Genomic DNA, 18,388 nt, shown 5'->3' on the forward strand with positions numbered 1-18,388 from the left:
ATCTCAAATGAATGCTTTTCCTTTGTACTTGCATACACTGTGGTAGCAAATGCTTTAGAACCTGGTTGTTGTTTTTTTTAAAAAAAAAAAAGATTTTATTTATTTTTAGAGAGGGAAGGGAGGGAGAAAGAGAAACATCAATGTGCGGTTGCTGGGGGCCGTGGCCTGCAACCCAGGCATGTGCCCTGACTGGGAATCGAACCTGCGACACTTTGGTTCGAAGCCCGAGTTCAACCCACTGAGCTATGCCAGCCAGGGCTTAGAACCTGGTTTTTGAAAATGCATTATTTGATAGAGACCTGTGCATTTTGGTAGGGTAATAGCACTACTCTTTTGTCTCAGCAGAGCTAATGCATCAAGGAGTGTCGAGGTGGGAAGCATTATAGGACATCAAAGGGGGAGCTAGCCTAGTATTCCTAAAGGGGAGTTATCGCACGCAGATTAAAATGGGAGAGCATACTTAAATAGGGGAAACGGGCTTAATAATAGCTGTTTATTGAGCCCTTACTATGTGGCGGGCACTGAGCCAGGCTTCCTGAGTGAGGCAGGTAAATGGAAGTAATTAAGACCTAGTGAGGTCTTTCCCTATCATGGATGAATGGGCGCAGTTGTGGAACTCATACAAGCATTTATTGAAATACCACTTAACAAGGAAAAGGTAGTGGCCTCTTAGAGAAGAAAGGATAAACCATCTTGTACACAAGGGTTGTCTTTTTTATGAGTGAAATTCAGATCATGTTAGTGCATTTTTAATAGGAACTTAATGCATTAATTTGTAAGGTGTCCTATATTTGACCTCAGGGTAACATTAATATATGGATAGTGTGATAACTACTTTGTGTAGTTCTATGCAGCACATGGTAGGCCGTTGGATTAAATGTCTAGCTCATAGCACATAGTGCGTATGCAGTAGAACAATGTAAATTTAGGTTGTGTTCATTAAGTCTGGCTCCAAGTCAGAATGACTTTATATGTTAATACCAGCCCAGTGTGTTGGATCTGTTGTGTTCAGTCACTACAAGTTGATGATTATTGGAGCCCTTATCATGAAAGCCCATTTTTTAGTAAAATGCGTGCCTGCCTAGACCTACTCAAAGGCCCCGTGAGCGTGATAGTAGCCAAATGATGGGTTGTTTTCCAGAGACGGGTTTTCATCCCACCAGATCGGGTCCCTAGACAAGCCCAGCCCCTTTTGGGAAGGATGGGGTTCCAGGGAGATGGCTGTAAACGTGCCCAAGGACCCTGGACCACCTTGAAAGTGAAGCAGCTTTGTATACTGAGGCCTTCAAATGATTCACTGTCAACTGTGTTGAGTGGCAACTGGGTGTCCACTGTGACTTTGGTCAGTATAGACTGAACAATTCTGCAGAGAAGAAGGGAAGTCTTACACTCTGAGATCTAGCTGACCCAAGTGACCGCTTCTGTAGTACGTTCAGACTACAGAACATTTGGTGTACAGGGGCTGGCACCAGTAACGCTCCCTTTTTTTATTACAAAATCTTTTATTACAAACTCATAAGCATGTAATTCTGTAACATAATAGTATCACAGTCCAGCACATCATAAGACACTTTAGGTGAAATGTTCAAATTGCTGTCCGTCGCATGCGAGACATTCATGCTCCCTACTCATCACACTCAAGCAGGCGTTACTCCCGCCGGGCCCTGTCTGTAATCTCATTTGCCATGCTCCTGCCAGTGCTACGAAGGCTGGAACCTTGCAAATGCTAACAGATGCATGTGGAACTCAAATGGACACCTGTGTTCCACAGAGAGGATTGGAGTGCGCCGAGGTCAGGTTGCGTCCAAAGTATGATAAAGAGCAAAGAACTCTCTCTAATAGAGGCCAGGCTCTGCAGTAAGGAGGGAGGGGGTCCCGTATTCAGGAATCTTGGGGAGTTTTTAAATTGGAATTAAGAGACAATGGGGACATAGTTTTACCTGAACCAGGGAAAATTGAGGCTCCTGACACATACCCTACAAAGCTGGCTTCGCCATAAGGTGGAGCTTCTTAAAGACTGGCATTGGCTAGAGATAGAACTTTAACTGACAAGAGCCCATTGTATGGGTCAGGACCCATGTGGCAAAGGCGGGCATCACACCGTGAGCATGGCAGTCCTTGCATGTAATTTGGATCCTGGACTACACGTGCACTCGGAAAACTGGCAATGTGGGCACCTCCGCTACCAAAGAGAAAAGAATAGTGCCATGCCAGGTGGGCATGGCTACGGAAAGGATCATGCAAGCCAAATGGTGCCCCAGGATCAGCAAGACCAGCCAGGATCCTTCTGCTGAGAATTGCCTTCTATCCAAAACCCTTTGCCTCCCAGCTCAGCCTGGCCTCCTAAACTCCCGATATGGAGGAACATTGTCCTGAAGAATTTATCTGACTGATTGTGCACTGAAGGATTCCAGGGGGCAGAAAGCAAAAGTAGCAATCTAGATAATTGCACAGAGGCCATGACTGATAGAGGGAGCAGCTTCTACAGGACAGGCATGCAGCTGACAAACAGCAGGGCCTGTCGAAGGCAGCCTCTTGCCTAGCCTTTGGATTCGTGGGTGCACGTCTCAGCACGTGTCACAGCCTCCTGCGCATTCAGAAAACGGGCATCTTCTAAGGGCAGGTAGTAGTGAATGACAATAGTTACCAAGTTTTCTAATTGCTGGTACGGGGTAGAACACACACAGATACAACGTGCTATGACTGTTGGTGAGAAAGCTTCAAAAATAGAGCTCCAAAACCCAACCACCTTCAAGCACAATTGTTGAAATCCAGGAGTCCCCATTCTCTCTGTCACCATAAAGAGGGGGTGTAGCTCCCAGGAAGGACTCCAGCTTGGCTGATGTTACTCTTGTGAGAACTAATGAATGACACCGAGCTGGATTCGTCCATGTTTTGAAAGTTGTAGAACTCCATCTATGAGCTCTTGTAGGTTATCAACGTAAACAGACTGTCGCTGTGTTCCTGCCTCTTACACCCTGGCCATACATGCTCTCATGGGCCTGAAGTTATCTTCCAATATGGGGCTGTTGGGATTATTTCAATCCCTTGGAATATCAAGGGTGTACAAAAGCTAAGTCATCGCTATGGTGGTAATTAGAGGCTGCTATTCAAGTTCCTATTTGGGTTCTTTTTCCATAGGCATTGTGGTATAGTGGGAAAAAGTAATGGAGAAAAAAATGCTCATTTGGACCTTCAGGTCTGTCATATTTATTGCCAGGCTTGTTTGATTAGATGAGACTCATGCAAGCAAAAAATAAAACAGCTGCCTCCTGTACAAATTCTACTCAGTGCCAGCCTCTCCTTTTGTATTTGCCCATCCTGCGGTGATTCGCCCTGGCATGAAGCACAAAGTGAGATGCTCAAAACTGAGCACGATGTAGACCCCCTGAGTCTCAGGCGTCTCCCAGTAAAGAGTTTCTCTCTTCGCCTGGGGTTGCGGACTTACCGGCTGAGCAGCACGGATCACCGTGGCCAGCACATGGGCCTCCGCGCCTTCGCCCCAGCACCCACTCTGGCTTTCTGGCATCTGTGGCAGCCTCTGCTACAAGCAGACCAAAGACGTAGGGAAGATGAGGAAGGCGGGTCGAGGCCAGCCCTGGAGGATGGAGGCCGACCGGGTTGGCTGGCTGAGATGCCCAGCTGTTAGTCATCAGAGTCTCGTCTGCAGCCGGCCCAGGGCAGCGCTGGCGGGGGGTACTGTGAGCTGCCAGGTGGGAATCAGTGGGCAGAGGCCTAATAAATTTTCATCAAGCATTCCAAGGCTTTGATCCACAGTGAGGAGTGGATGGTGATAGCAATTTATTACCATATGTCACCAGCGATGTAAATAACCAAACAGAAGAAGAGGAGAGAAAAAAGTAAATTTGCTACATTTCAGATTTTATAGTTGGTTGGTTTACAGATCACTGTGGATCAAAGGGAAAAAATTAAGGAGTGTGCACTTGACTAAACTATGTGAAATGTCAAGAAATAAATGTTACATTCAAGCAGATTCATTTGAAAGAAGCAGGCGCTCTTGTGAGCCACAAACACCGACCACAGCAAACAGAATTACTGAGTGGTAGAATCCTGGTAAACTAATTGTTCCTATTACATTGTTCTTTACGGACGGCTACTATTATGTAGTGATTACAAATCCATTAGAGAAGGAGTACGTCCAGTGATGAAACAAAATTGAACTGTCAGCAGAGAGCCAAATAAATACCCAAGACAAGTTATTTTAATCTTGGAAGCATTTGAATGCATTTAAAACTATTTTGCAAACATGACACTATAAGCATCCTCAAGACATAGTAATTAAATAATCTACCCTACTAGCGAGCAACAAAAGCATCGACTCTCCGAAGATAATCAAAATGCACAATGCCACATGCATTATTAGGTAAAATGGCACGTGTCACAGCATAACCCTTTTATTTTCACCTGAGAGAGGGAATACAAATTGTTTCACAATTCCACTCTAAAATGATCTAAATTTTAACCAGGTTTCCCTGAAAGCGAAATATACAGAACCATTTCTGATTCAATGCAGTGGGCCTAGATAGAATGGTTACCCAGAACCTTTAGAATTCTTTTTCCCCCTTGGGGCAGTGGCAGTTGTTGGTCGCACATATTTGTGAATTAAAGTGACATGCTGTCCTCCCGGATGGGAGTCACGAATAGACCAACAGTTTTGTAACCATATAGACACAGCCTCAAGGGCTGACACGTAGCCAGAGCCCACTTCGCCTTTGGATTTCTCAGTCCCACTTAGTCTGAATCTCTGTGCATAAATACCTGTTTGTGATTGAGTTGAAATAGCAACAACACTCAAGCCATCTTTGGAGCCACTCAGTGGCCTCTTGGGGCTCCCAGGTATGGCCGGCCCTTCCTCAGTCACCGAGGGCGATCTTAAAGGCACAGAGCCCTGGCACCAAGCTTGAGGGCTTCTGGTCTGGAAGGGAGGATGTGCAGCTCAGGCGTCCGCTTTCTCATCTTCCCAGCTGGGTTTTGGAAGTCACTCCCAACCCTGTGAGCGCTGCATGCTCCACATTCTCAAGGAGACTGGGTTGGTTACCGGGGAAACCATGGAGACTTTGACCCATTCTCCAGTAACTGCCAAGTAAAACAGGCTGCTTCACCCCTAGTCCCTGTCCGCTGGCGCTAATGGGAGGCGCTGCCAGACCCCCCAGGGCCTTCTGTTTGGTGTATTAAATGGATTGTCTTTAGAGTAGGTCTTTAAAGCTACTTATCCCTAGGTGGTGTGTATGGTAACTAGACTGTTTAATTTCCCTTGTCAGCTAAATAACTAAATTTACTATGGCTTTAGTCCTATTTCCTGGTTGCCCAAGTGGAATGAGCTGAGCACTTCACCCGGGAGGTTTTGGAAGGGGGCTGTGGTTGTTGATGTTCTGAGGGCTGTCAGGTTCGTACTCATGACCTCTGAGAAACGTTCCTTTCGAGAGCGGCCTCTTAGTCCCAGACCCGTGCTCCTCGAATTGTGACTACGCACACGTCACACAGGTCTGGGGTGGAGTCCAAGGGCCTTGATGTGACAGGCACCCAGGCTACGCTGGTGCAGCTGAGAGCTCCTGGCAGGGACACGGGGAGGAGCCAGGCCCTGATGAGTGTAGCCATTAAAAAGTGACAGGTGCTGCCGGGCCCCTCCGGAAGCAGTGGTGACTTTGAGAGGGGGAGGGGAACCTGCTGACAAGTCCTGGCGTGTCAGAGCAGGGGGCCCTGGGATGGAGCCGGGGTACGGGGCCCCTGCGGGACCACCTCAAGGTCAGCAGCTGGGAGACCCGCATGGAAAGGCGCTCTGTGGGGATGACCAGGAGAGCTCTTCCCAACCCAGAAAGTCCCTGCTGGGCGTGGCTCACCCGCTGGGCTTTCCTGGGTACTTTATGCAGTCGCACTGACGTAATTTTGTATAAAGCCGGGACCCACACCCTCAATCCTGTTTGAAATAGTATCTTCTTGTTTTACTCGGTTTTGCTAACTGGGAGCCCAACAGCCGAATGTTTAAATTCCGGCCCTGGAAGATTTTTTAAAAGCCCCCCCCCCCAACAATTCAGTACCCCAGAAGTACCCGAGTGGACCCTCAAACACTTCCCCAAAGATTGGAGATGGGGGGACTGTCTTCCTGTGGGTCTTGGGATAATTCTAAGATGACAGTGCCCAATGGGAGGTGTCGAAGATTCCTTCTTGAAATGCAAAGTGTATTAACAGTCACATCACAGCTGACGACAGGCTTCCAAAAAGGGTGCGGTTTAGAGAAACAGAAATTAGGCAAGGGGTTTCCTGCAGAGCCAAATGATCCAAAGCCTTTCTCTGCCCCTTGGAAGGACAGTGAGGCCCCAGAATAGAAATAAGGCTCCCTGGGGCTGGCTTCACTCACAGCGCCGGAGCGCTGGCTGCTGACATGTGTTTTTATGGGTCTGGTTGCTAATGGAAACAGCTCTGGGCAAATGACAGCACCCGAGGTGCTCACGTGACCCCTGCACGATCTGGGGGGAGAACGTGACTTTACGAAAACAATAAACGAAGCCCTGCGTCCATATGTTTCAGGCAAGTTCAAGGGACTGTTTTGTTGGCCCGAGACCAGGGCTGGGAAATAAATAGCAGGCCTAATTAATGTTTAAGATGTGGCCAACATTATAATATGAAAAAATTGATAATGGCTGCTCAAATCTGGCATCTACATGCAAAACAAATTAGACTTCACCATTTAAGTCACAGATTGTATTTCAGATTGCTTAATTTTTCGGTAGAGATGTGTCGACAGGCATATTCCTCATAATAGGCAGCCAAATGGCAGGTCGCTGGACGCCCGGGAAAGGAAAGGGTTGGTCTGCAGGCAGGCAGCGCCTGCTAAATCCAACGCACTGTCGACTCAGCCTCGGAGCCACCCCTCCTGTCATGCTGGGCCCGTGCAGAGGACACCAGTGTGACTGTCATAGCATGCTGGGTGCGTATATTGTGTCCCTTGTTACTGAAGTGTTGGAAAGATTTAGTGCCCTCTGTCGCGTTCGGAGAGAGCGGAATGGTGTCAGGCCATTAGGCTGCGCCCAGCGGGGCAGTAATTTTCACACGAAACTTGTCTGTAGAGGATGTGTTTCCATAGTTCCCGAGAAACCTCCTGTGGGCGTTAAACGGGTGTCTAAGGACACGCAAGGAGGGAGGTGGCACCAAGTCATTTCCACGGCCACACTGCCTGGCGTCGCAGGAACCCGAGGAAGTACGACAGTCGGGAGACAGACGCAGATCCACGAGGTTTCCGTCCCCTCTGAACTCTGGGCTCGCCTTGACGGACACGGAGAGGAGAAGCTCCGGGGTCGCCAGGCGTCTGTCTCTGAGGCACGCGTGAAGTCTCGGCTCCTGCCCCAGGTCAAGTGCTGCTGGCCTCACCCGGAAGGCGGTCTGCAGCACCCCCCAGAGACAGCGTAGGTGCCCTTGCTTCACGGGGAAGCAGCGAGGGCTCGTGGGGGGGGGGGGGGGCACCTGACCTCACCGCTGGGGAGAAAATCAGCCCGCTCAGTGTTTGTGAAACACTTGATTTTACACCCTCGTGGCACCAGCTTGGCATCAGATCGAGGGGAAAGATTTGCTTCCTAATTCGAGATGGTACATGAAGGAAGCAGTGATGGAGTAGGCCCGAGGTGTTGGGGGAGAGGGAGCACATGGTTTCAGAAGCAGCGGCTGTGGTCCTTTCTGCCATCTCCCCTTGCATCTCCCCACATCTGTGGCCGGGGGACCCTCATCTGGGCCTCGTTAGCCGTCCAGCCACGCAGCGTCTGGCTTAGCAGTGGAGGCGTCCACACTGCTTTCCTTTCCCCTGCGTTGTTCCCACCCTGCATCCTGACCGCACGCCGTCCTGGGCAAGGCCCCTGGGGGCGCATCGTTTGGTCGTCGCCAAGCAGGATGGATTCCCTGGCCTTTCCCCACAGACCACACAATCCAGGGGTAGGAAACGCTTGGGACAGTGCTCTTCCAATCTGGGAAGATCCAGAACCGTTTCTGGGCAGGCTGCTTTGGGTGATGCTGGGAGCCCCCTCTGCACAGCGCTGCGTTCCTGCCAGGTCGGCCGGAGCCGGGCGGGCAGGCCAGGCAGGCCAGGCAGGCGGGCGGCGAAGTGGCAGGCTCAAGCAGCGATGGTGTTTCTGTTTGGAAAAGCAAGGCTCTGTGGAGTAAAAGCCAGGGGGAGGGGCTTTGTGCCCCCGAAATTACCACCTGAAGTTGAACACACTGAGGTCATGTGACCAAATAATAGTAGCTCCCCTCACTGCACTCCCAGTGCCCCCCCTCCCCCGGCCCCATGAAAGGACCAGGCTTGTTTCAGACCTGGCCCCTGCCCCGCTGCTCTGTGGTTTGACACAGCAGAAAGCCACGAGGCACGTATTACTTATTCCCTGTAATTAAAATGCCACACAACAGTGTAGCGTGTGACATTCTCAGGCCAGTGTCAGCCTCTCCTGTCCTTTCTACTAAAAGCATTTGTTGTAAAATGCATCGTGAGGGGTCCCTCCCATTTTGGAAGTGAGGGCTTTGGCTCTCAGCCCAGGGCTGGGGAACTGAAACCTCTTAGTCGTGGGATGTCGGGCAAGTCATGTCACCTCTCTGAACCTGTCTCCCAGTTTTTGTTGGCTTCAACAGAGTCAGGCACCCCCACGGTGACTGGCCAGGAATAAATGCTCAGTTCAGTAAGGGCTCCCTTCACTGTTACCAAGACAAACTGCAAAGTGGGTGCTTGGGATAACCTTTGAGAAGGGTCCCACAGTTTTTGAGTAGTTTGTCTTTGAGCGGTTCGAGGCATTTGCACCTGTAAACCGGAGGTGCGCTGAATGATCTGTGCAGTAGCTTTCCGCTCCACTATCCCTTTAGCTCTGACTGTGGCGAAGGAGGTAGGTGAGATGGCAGGGTACACGTGAGACGTTGTACAGGACACACACACAGCCAGATGTGTGTCCAGCAACCCCACAGATGTCGCTTGTAGCATTTATTACCTGTTCCCTTGGTTGCGGCAACAGAAGCAGACAGGTGGGGGGCGGGGACGTTAACAGATATTCACCGCCCACTATGTGATAGCACCATGCTGAGTGGTTTTACACTTGTTACCTCTTCATCCTCACCCCCCCCCCACACCCCTCCCCCCACCCCACCCCACCCCCCTCCCCCCACCCCACCCCACCCTGCAGTGAGGTTGGATGGCCTTGGCTCCGTTTTTCAGTTGAAGTGATTTATTCCAAGTCACAGCGAGTAAGTGACAAAGCTGGAATGGAACTCAGGTTTGATGCCAGACACCCTGAAAATATTGTCGAATCGTGCCAGCCCATGCCTCCATGTCTCCAGCCCCTGAGTTCAGTAGCTTCCCTCCTGTGGGTCATGCGTAAGCTGGCATAAATTTCCAAAACAGCTAATTCTTCCTGCCGGACAGGCCATAAGTAAGATGCATCATAATTAGCTATGTCTGATTGACCTCCTGTTGTCCTGAGCTGTAGCCCCTAATTGTATGGTGGTGGGGGTTTTGCTGTGGCTAGTTTTATCATTTTGACAGCTTGCTAATAAAAGGTCACCACGGGTACAGAAGCGCTCTGATTTACATATGGCAAGTAAAAGGGCATTATGGGAAGTCAGCGTCTAAGGGAGGCCTGTGCATTTGTTGCTATTGACACCCATGCTGAGATTCCATAATTGACAAGAAATGCTATTATTAAGCAGGTCTGTTGAGGTAATTAGCACTCAGGGTTGCATTTTTAATCGGACTTGAATCAGATAATTTATCACAGCAGTAGCAAGCTGTCAGGGTCACACAATAAATACTCATTAAGGCTGAATAAAGATTAACTGCAGGCTGAAAGAAAATTAGGCCAAGTAGTAACATTTGATTTTAATATTTACAGTGCTAATTTGGACTGATATTGGCAAAAAGATCAGATCCCCAAATCGAGCTCATTTATGAAGGAAGAGGAGAGGAGACACGATGTTGAGACGGCCTGAGTGGGAATTTTTTTACAGCTTGAAGTCTCACCCCTAATTGATTGCCAAAAGAAATGAATTTTCAAAGGCTCATTTGGCACGGCTGTTCTAGGAGCTTCCATACCTCTGCATTAATAAGACGACAACTCCAAACAGAGAGGCTGTGTCTCCGGAAGGCTTGCCTAATTTGTTAACATTAGTCAGATACTGTACTTTTAATTTCATGCAACTTGCTTGTCTTTGGTTCATACGCGGGTAGTTTATGGCACTTCAAGTTAATTGGAAACACCTACCATTAAAAACATGCAACGTCTTTAAAGGAAAAAGGAAGTCATTTCAGCCCACTATATTACCAGGCCAAGACATTTATGTACTTGCTGATAATTTACAGTATACTAAAGATAGGGAACCAAATGAGAGCATTAGTATTTATGAATACAGTAAATTCTGTTGACAAAACCAGCATAAAAGGTCAGATACAGAATCCACAGCAAATGTGCAGTTTGTTTATCAAACTGAGGCTTGGGGGTTCAATAGAAAATTAATTTCGAGAGCTGCTGCATTGGTGTAAAACCCCTCCGGAGACCCAAGACCCCAGGGAGCCTCTGCCGGAGCTCCCCCCACCCGAGGGCTGGCGTCCAGTGGCTGTGGGGACGGGCTGTGGACCGCATCTGGGTGCTGTCGTCAGACTGCAGGGATTTCAGTCACATCCGACCATCGTCACAGAGCTTCTGTTAAAAGCTTACCTGTGCTTCCTGGCCGTTCTCTGTAGAAGGTGTAGGTGGACCCCTAGGGTACTACGGGACTGTGTGCTGTACGTGGACATGCAGGCTGCAGACATAACATGAATCAGGCCGAGGCGGGGAATCTGAGCTGAGTCTAGGTCACCGAAAGGGCACATGAGGCAGTGACAGGCCCAGGCGAAGGGTGTTGGAGACGTCCCAAGGTCAGGAGCAGCTGGGGGAGGCTGGTCCTGAAGGGGAGGCGGGGCGGGCGGGGGCGGGGGAGCCGAAGCTGTTACGGCTTGGGGTCGCCACAGCAGTAAGATGCTGCCTTTCTTGTCGGCCTTGACAAGGAACATAACCAGCAGTGAACACTGAAGAGGACTTTGTGTCCTGGGGTTCGTTTCACATGGCACAAAAAAGGGGCGCACCCAGAACTGGTGCGGTGCTCCGTGCCGAGCAGGTAGGAGGAGGGCGGGAGGGGCCACGACAGGGCTCAGCCTTTCTTTCTCCCGGGACACCGGGAGCCGCCCGCTGCCCTCACGCTGGCGGTCCTGGTGCCCCCTGCAGTCCGACCCCTGCCTGCCTCGGTCCCCGGAACCGTCCTCGTGACCCCGGCGCCACAGAAGACACCCTCAGCCTCAGCTGAAGGGAGATGGGGTTAGTTACAGGCAAAGAGGAAGACAGCCCCCGATTCCCATGTAGCCATCTCAGTAAAATCGCATGTGTTAGACCTCGCAATGGGCACCCAGGGATGAAACCTGATCTGAGTCCTCACAAAGGTTCTCATGGAGTCGGGAGACCGACCAGTAAGTTGCTGTAAAACCAAGCTCCTGTGGCGAGTGCCCAAACTTAAGAAAATCAACATTGTTAGGGTTGCTGCTGGCCGGGGGGCGTGTAGCCTGTGGCCTCTCACGCGGGATCACCCCACTTCTGAAAGGCCACCTTCGGTTCCCTGCCTGAACCTGCTCCCTCTGTGCCGAAATTGCCGTGAAGAGGAATGTCGGGGGAGAAGTAAAGGCTGCGGTTAACTGGCTGGGAGGGCAGGGCCCAGGGCCATCGACTGCAGGGGCGCGCAGCCGTCCGCCCCCTTCCCTGCAGAACCAGGGCCCTCCAGGCCTGGCTGGGGGCCAGCCTGGCTGTCCCCTTCTCCCCGTTTTCACCCTGGTTCTCGGCCCTTCCCCACCCCCAAGTTAGTTATTGTTCCACCTCCGTGGGCTCATCTTTGCTGAGCTGTGAGCTGATAACGAAAGGCTTTTCTTCCCAGGAATCTTGGGTTGTTGGTTTTTTTTTTTTGTTTTTCTTAAAGCAGTGAATTCCTGATAACCGAATGGCTCCCCAGGCCCCCACATAATGAATCTCTAACTGTAGCATTTTGTTAGTGTACTTTGGAGCGGAAAGGTCTGCTCTGTGCTCCTCAAACCACATGGCACGGCCAGCTGCTGCTTGGCTCTGCAACAGAGGGGTGTTTGGAGACATGGCCCCAGCGTCTGGTTTTTTAGCTAAACAGCGAGGGAGGTGAAAGAGGCAGTGTGCCACTGTGGAAACAAGAGGGAGAGGCGCTCCCCACATAGGGGCAGAAGTTGGTTTTCCAGATCCTTAAAAAAGAATCATTAAAAGCAACCACACAACTATCAGCAATAATGGCCGCTCTTTATGGAGCCCTCGTTGCCAGGCACCGTTCAAAGCACTCTGCATCGCATTCATCTGTTTGATCCTCACGCCTGCGTTATCCCCATTTCACAGGTGAGGGAACTGAGGCCCAGAGGCCATAAGTACCTTGCCGGAGGCTGTAGCACCAAGTGAGAGAAGCCAGGCTGAGGTTAGTCTGTGCTGGGTCTCCGTAGAGGTCCCGTAGCAGAGGCTGCCGACCAGGTGAAGGAGCCAGGACAGAGGAGCGTGTTTCCAGGGGGTTCGACATAAACACGGATGCTTTGGTGTTGTGTGTGTGTTCCAGGGGAGAGTTACTGTTGAAAAGCTAAGAACAAAACAAGCCACGCTCCTATGGACAGTATCCTGCAAACTTCCTAAAGAGAAAAGGGCATGAAATCGCAGGGTTCACCTGAGGATGCGTACAGCCTTTCACTCCAACGGATAAAAACGAAACTTGGAAGAACCTTTCTTAAACGCTTCAAGACTGGGTCAGACCAGGAATTTGTTAAGAATTTGGCCGTGAAAATGTTGTTGGTGTTGGAAAGAAATTGAAAATGACCAAAATGCTCTTCAGTTCAAGATTGTTTCAATAAATTGAGTGTATCCACGCTATTTAACACAGGGAGGCTGAGCCACTTGTGCTGACCTAAAAAGATGGATCACTAAGTTAAAAAAAAAAAAAAGGAAGCAATTTGCAAAGTGATACAATCTTCTACATATAGATCTTAAAAGTTGGCAAAGAAAATGCACAGAAAAAGACAATCTGGAGGATTTCCCAGCAACTGACAGTGTGGTTGGGAAGGGGATGTAAGAACCTTCCCTTTTTTATATTATAAATAATTCTATGCTGTTGAAATGCGTATGGAAGATACGTTGCATTTGAATTCCAAAGAAACAATGAGATAAACAAGTTTTAATGGACACTCCTATTCAGTCAGGCTGTGAGTTTCTAATGGGGGATATAAAGCTTTTTCATAGCATATTGATTCTCTTCTTGCTATATGTCCATAAAAACAAGAGGAGGCACTGATTTTTTTTATTTGTAAGCAATATACCTATTCTACTGATTTTTGAGTGTTTTCAAGGCAGTGACTTATTGTCCAATTAGTACAGTGCTCTTGGAGGAGAAGGATCATACTTGGTTTACCCCTGAGCGAACTGCATTAGGAGCCTGTCGTGGAAGCTGCTGCCTTTATTGAGTAACTACTGTGTACCTCACTCGATCCTCACGGCAGCCTTTGGAGTAGGGTGTGTCGGCCCCATTTTTCAGTTAAGGAATGTAGGCCAAGCCAGGCTAAGCTGTGCGCACAGAGCTGGTCAGGGGCAGAGTGGGGTTTGAAACCTTGTCTGTAAGTGCCTCTTCTGGAGTCCTTTTAACCATGAAGCTTAACTGCTTCCCTGCAGAGGAAATGGCTTGGGTACAAGAGCTTTCTTCTGATGTCCAAATCTGTGGGTCTCTAAGGCGTATACCCTGAAAGCAAAGTTGGCAAGGCTTCCACAATTCTAGTTGACGCCGCCAAGCAATGTAAGTGCACGAAGACAACCTGACGCTGTTGGCAAAGCCTCGCACGAAGATTTGGGAGCGAGTGAGATGCTCATCCAGGAAAACAAATAGAGCAAAATGGAAGGTTAGAACAGGAAAGCCCGGGCACCCATTTCACTTGCTGTGTAATGGGATCCTTAAACTTGGAGTTACCAAGCATGACGTGATAGCAAATATTTGGCTATGATTAAAGCAGGAAATGGTATGAAAATATGTTTCACCGAAGCATGAAGTTCATTCTGGAGGGGGGTAATAAACAGGGACTCCTTGACAACAGCAAATAAATCAGAAAATGCAAACAGAAAGGCTGGCCTTACGAGCCATTTTATGCCTTCGGCGAGCAGGGTGAGTGGTCGGGACAGGACGGAAGAGTGTATTGCTTACTCTGCACTGGCTGTTATCGGAGTCTTGGTAGAGGCAAACAGGTGGACAAAGTAAAGGGGAAAGCCTACATACTCTTCCGGGAACACTTCGTACCTGAGTTTGTGCATTGGGTATAAACCGGTTCAATGCGCATGCAAAGGACAGCACCAAGCTTACTTCAGAGAGTGCATTAGTGTGCAAATAAAAATTAAAGCACTGTTGAGTAGCAATAGCTCAACATTTTTACTGTAACAGTTAGACTGTGCCCACTGATAAGCTGTGTTTCCGTAATGGAAACCTCTAGTCACTCTTGCTCACAGCTGTACTCCCAAGAAGAGTCAACCAATGGGAACGAAGCACGTCGGTATAGACACAGGTGAGTACCGACCGGGGCTGGCAGATTATCGGTCAGACAAGCAGCTGGAGGAGACATGCTGTGAAGACCGCGCTAAATACTGAAATGGTTAAAATAAGCAGTGTTGTTACTTCGGGTCGCCAGAGGAAACATGTCCTCTTGGCAGGCGTGTATTTTTTCTCACTCGCTTTTCCTTCCAAACTCTGCCTTAACCTCTCTCTTTCTTTGGGTCCATCTCTTTTCCCTAAAGTAAAAGCAAAAAGAAAAACTAAAGTCTTAGTTGTTCTAAATGACATTTGTAGCAAAAAAAAAAAAAAAACAAATGAGGGAAGATGGTTGGAGGTTTAACAACAGTGTTCCCGTTTACAGATGATCTCGTTCTGCACGCCCCAGGGAGGTCATATGGAGGGAGCGTGTTCCCATGTGCGTGTGCATGGAACCAGGGCTGGGCCAGGCCAGCAAGGCTGTGAGAGTGGCTCCTCCTTAAATGTCGTGTTCCAGGTGCTCTTGCCACCCCCGAGCCCAGGTCTGCATGGAACTCGGACAGCCCAGGTTCTGGTCCCACATCTGCTGACAGCCACGTGGCCTCACCGAGGAGTAACTGACTCCTCCTCTAATGTGGTGGTAGGGGCTTGGAAACTGCAGGATCACAAAGGCTATGGCAAGTTTGTTTTTTTATATAAACAATATCTTCCATTTTGCTCTGAACAGCAGTTGAAAGCCCTTCACTTGAATCTTTTAATACCTTTACTGAGAGATACAACTGACAGACCTGTTTCCCCTACTGGAAGCACACGCTGGAATGGTTTTCGTATATTCAGAGTTGTGTGTCCGTTGCCGCACTCTGGCTTTATAATGTTTCCATCACCTTAAAAGAAACTGCATACACATTCGTTTTCACTCTGTTCCCCCACTTTCCAGCCCAAGGCAACCACTAATCTACTTTCTGTCTCTGTAGATTTGCCTGTTGTGGACTTGCATGTAAATGGAGTCATATGTGGCCTAGCTGCTTTCACTTAGTATAATGTTTTCAAGGTTTACCCATGTTAATAGCATGTGTCAATATCTTATTTTATTGCCAAATAATGTTGCATTATATGGATAGTCCATATTTTGTTTATCCATTCATGAGTTAAGCCACATACAGTCTTATGTTGAGATCTCCCAAACCGTTTTCCAAAGCAACCCCATAATTTTATGCATTCCCACCAGCAATACATGAGGACTCCTCGACATCCTCACCAACACTTAGGATTGTCTGTCTGTCTGATTATAGCCGTCCTAGTGGGTGCGCAGTGGCATCTCGCTGAGTTTTGAATTTGTGGTTCCCTAGTGACTAATTATGTTGAGCATTTTTTTCATATGCTTATTGGCTATCTGTATATTTCCTTTGAAGAAATGTCTATTTAAATCCTTTGCCCATTGTAAAAATTGAGTTATTTATCTTTTTATTACTGAGTTGTAAGAGTTCTTTATATATTCTGGATACAAGTTTCTTATCAGATACGTAATTTGCAAATGTTTTCTCTCATTCCATGGCTTATCTTTTCATTTTCTTGATGGTGTCATTTTCAGCACCAAAGTTTTTAGTTTTCATGAAGTCCAATGACCTCTTTTTTGTCACCTGTTCTCCAGGTGTCATATCTAAGGAACCATTGCTACCGAAGGTTGGGAGGATTTATTCCTAAGGGTGTTATAGTTTTAGCTCTTACATTTAGGCCTGTGATCCATTCGAGTTCAGTCAACTGAGTTTTGATCTTCACAAAATGATGCTTTCTGTGCTTTGGATTAATTTTGTCCAGTCGTTCAGACAGGATATGGGGTCAGAGTGTAACCACTCCAGAGACTGCCCCACAGCGTGCCCTCTGTCACACTGCAGCTATCACAGCCAGCCTTGTCCTCTGCGCCTGGAGGTGGAATGGAAAGTCCTTACTGCTCTTTAACCTTTGTTTAGTTTTTATGGCTGTTCAATGCCCTTTAGGTGGTGCTGTTGCATTTCCTCTTTTTCCTATCTTTTTGGCTATGAAAATGAGAGGATTAATGTTCTGCTTTGGTAAGCCACATGACTTACGGGAGGAAGACATTGCACCAGAACAGAAAACCAAAGTGCACTGCATGTAGGTGACATTTACCTGCTGTTCCTTATCTAACATAAATTCTTTAGGACACAACCCAGTGACTGTACTTCTCCAAGTTGGTTCCTTTGAAGGGGGCGTTAACTATTAAATGAGCATGCTGAGATCTGGGAGCACAACTGGTTAAGATCTCCATGTGGAATTAATGATGATTCCCAGCTCTTTCAACTTTCATGTGGCTAATTAAAAAGTAAAACTTTCAAGTGGTTGACTTCCTAACAGAGAAACGCATTCTTCATGTTGGCCCTTTGCAAAATGCCCCTTCTGTTAAGGAACCTGTGTACAGTTTTTACATCTCATTTCCTGGATTATCTTCCCCGTGCCAACTCACAGTATGGGACGTTAGGAAACGGTCTGCCCTTTTTTTTTTTTTTTAACCACTTAAAAAATTCCCAGGAAGGTTTTTTTCCACTCCAACTGCCTTCCCATTAGGTTCTGCAGTCTGCCAAGCTTGCCAGAACTCAGCAGGTAGCCCACATGGTATGCGTGTCTGTGTGAGAATGCTCCCCTGATGTGGACAAGATGTTGGTTGTAAAATGAAGTCAACATCTTGTCCACAAGTGTGCAAAAATACAGTGTATCCGCAAGCACCGAGGCCATAAAGAATCTTTAGTTAAACGCAGCTGCCAGAATGAGTCTTGTCATGAACGGACTTGGAGATCACACTGCTCGGGAAGAAAACCCATAGCCAGACTGTGTGTTTCTCTTTGTCATTTTTCCTAAACACAAAACATAATTTTTTTTTTTTTAGCAAACTGGAGAGACCCAAAGGAGAGTTGGGGACAGATTTTACTGTAGGTTATTTCCTGATTTAGAAGTACTTCTGGCAGTTCTCTGGAGCTTACATGTCAGTCAGTTCTTCTCAGCATTTGGAGTATAATTTTTTAAAAGGTTTTATTTATTTTAAGATTTTATTTATTTTCAGAGAAAGGGAGGGAGAGAAACATCAATGTGTTGTTGCCTCTCACGTGCCCCCAACCAGGGACCTGGCCTGCAACCCAGGCATGTGCTCTGACTGGGAATTGAACCAGCGACCCTTTGGTTTGCAGGCTGGCGCTCAATCCACTGAGCCACACCAGTCAGGGCAATTTTTATTTATTTTTAGAAGGTGTAAGGGAGGGAGAAAGAGAGAGAAACATCAATGTGAGAGAGAAACATGTATATCAGTTGCCTCTCCTACGCACCCTGACCTGGGACTGAACCCATAATCAAGACATGTGCCCTGGATGGGGATTGAACCTGCAACCTTTTGCTTTGTGTGATGATGCCCGATCAACTGAGCTGCACTGGTCAGGCTCGGAATATCATTTTAGAAGAATATCTGCTTAGTAATTATCAGTCAGCTAATGATTGTTTCATATTTTTGCCTTCTCTGTCTGAATTCAAAATTATTAGGCTACACCGCATGTCTGTTTAGAGCATGGATTGAATGTTACCCAACCATTACCTTTGGAGCATGCTAACAGGCGTGCGGTCTTCTCTGGCCTCCTTTTACCAGGAGCATTTGGGGCCACATGTAGAGACAAATCATAAGAGCGAGAACTTCAGAATGTTTACTTAAAGAAAAAAGTGAAATTTCAAAACTGGAAGTATTTGGAGGAGGCATTTAACAGCGTTGGTATATTTACACTTGCCTTGAATTAGATTCGGTTCTGTATGT

General features: G+C 47.9%; 1 protein-coding gene across 2 annotated transcripts in view; it reads left to right on the forward strand.

The window, feature by feature from the left end:
- The window catches only part of JAZF1 (JAZF zinc finger 1), a 296,969-nt gene that overhangs the window by 205,674 nt on the left and 72,907 nt on the right, over window positions 1–18,388 (forward strand). The window contains exon 1 of one of the 2 annotated variants that reach the window (XM_045828885.1): window positions 14,510–14,614. The exons of the other annotated variant lie outside the window; for it this stretch is intronic. Within the exon in view, the coding sequence (XP_045684841.1) occupies window positions 14,529–14,614 (86 nt within the window). The 5' untranslated portion in view covers window positions 14,510–14,528. Of the gene's footprint in view, window positions 1–14,509; window positions 14,615–18,388 lie in introns of those variants that run through there. 2 annotated transcript variants of the gene reach the window in all.

The sequence above is a fragment of the Phyllostomus hastatus genome, unplaced genomic scaffold, assembly GCF_019186645.2.
Source record: "Phyllostomus hastatus isolate PE091 unplaced genomic scaffold, TTU_PhHast_1.1 phas_scaffold_78, whole genome shotgun sequence".
Lineage (NCBI taxonomy): Eukaryota > Metazoa > Chordata > Mammalia > Chiroptera > Phyllostomidae > Phyllostomus > Phyllostomus hastatus.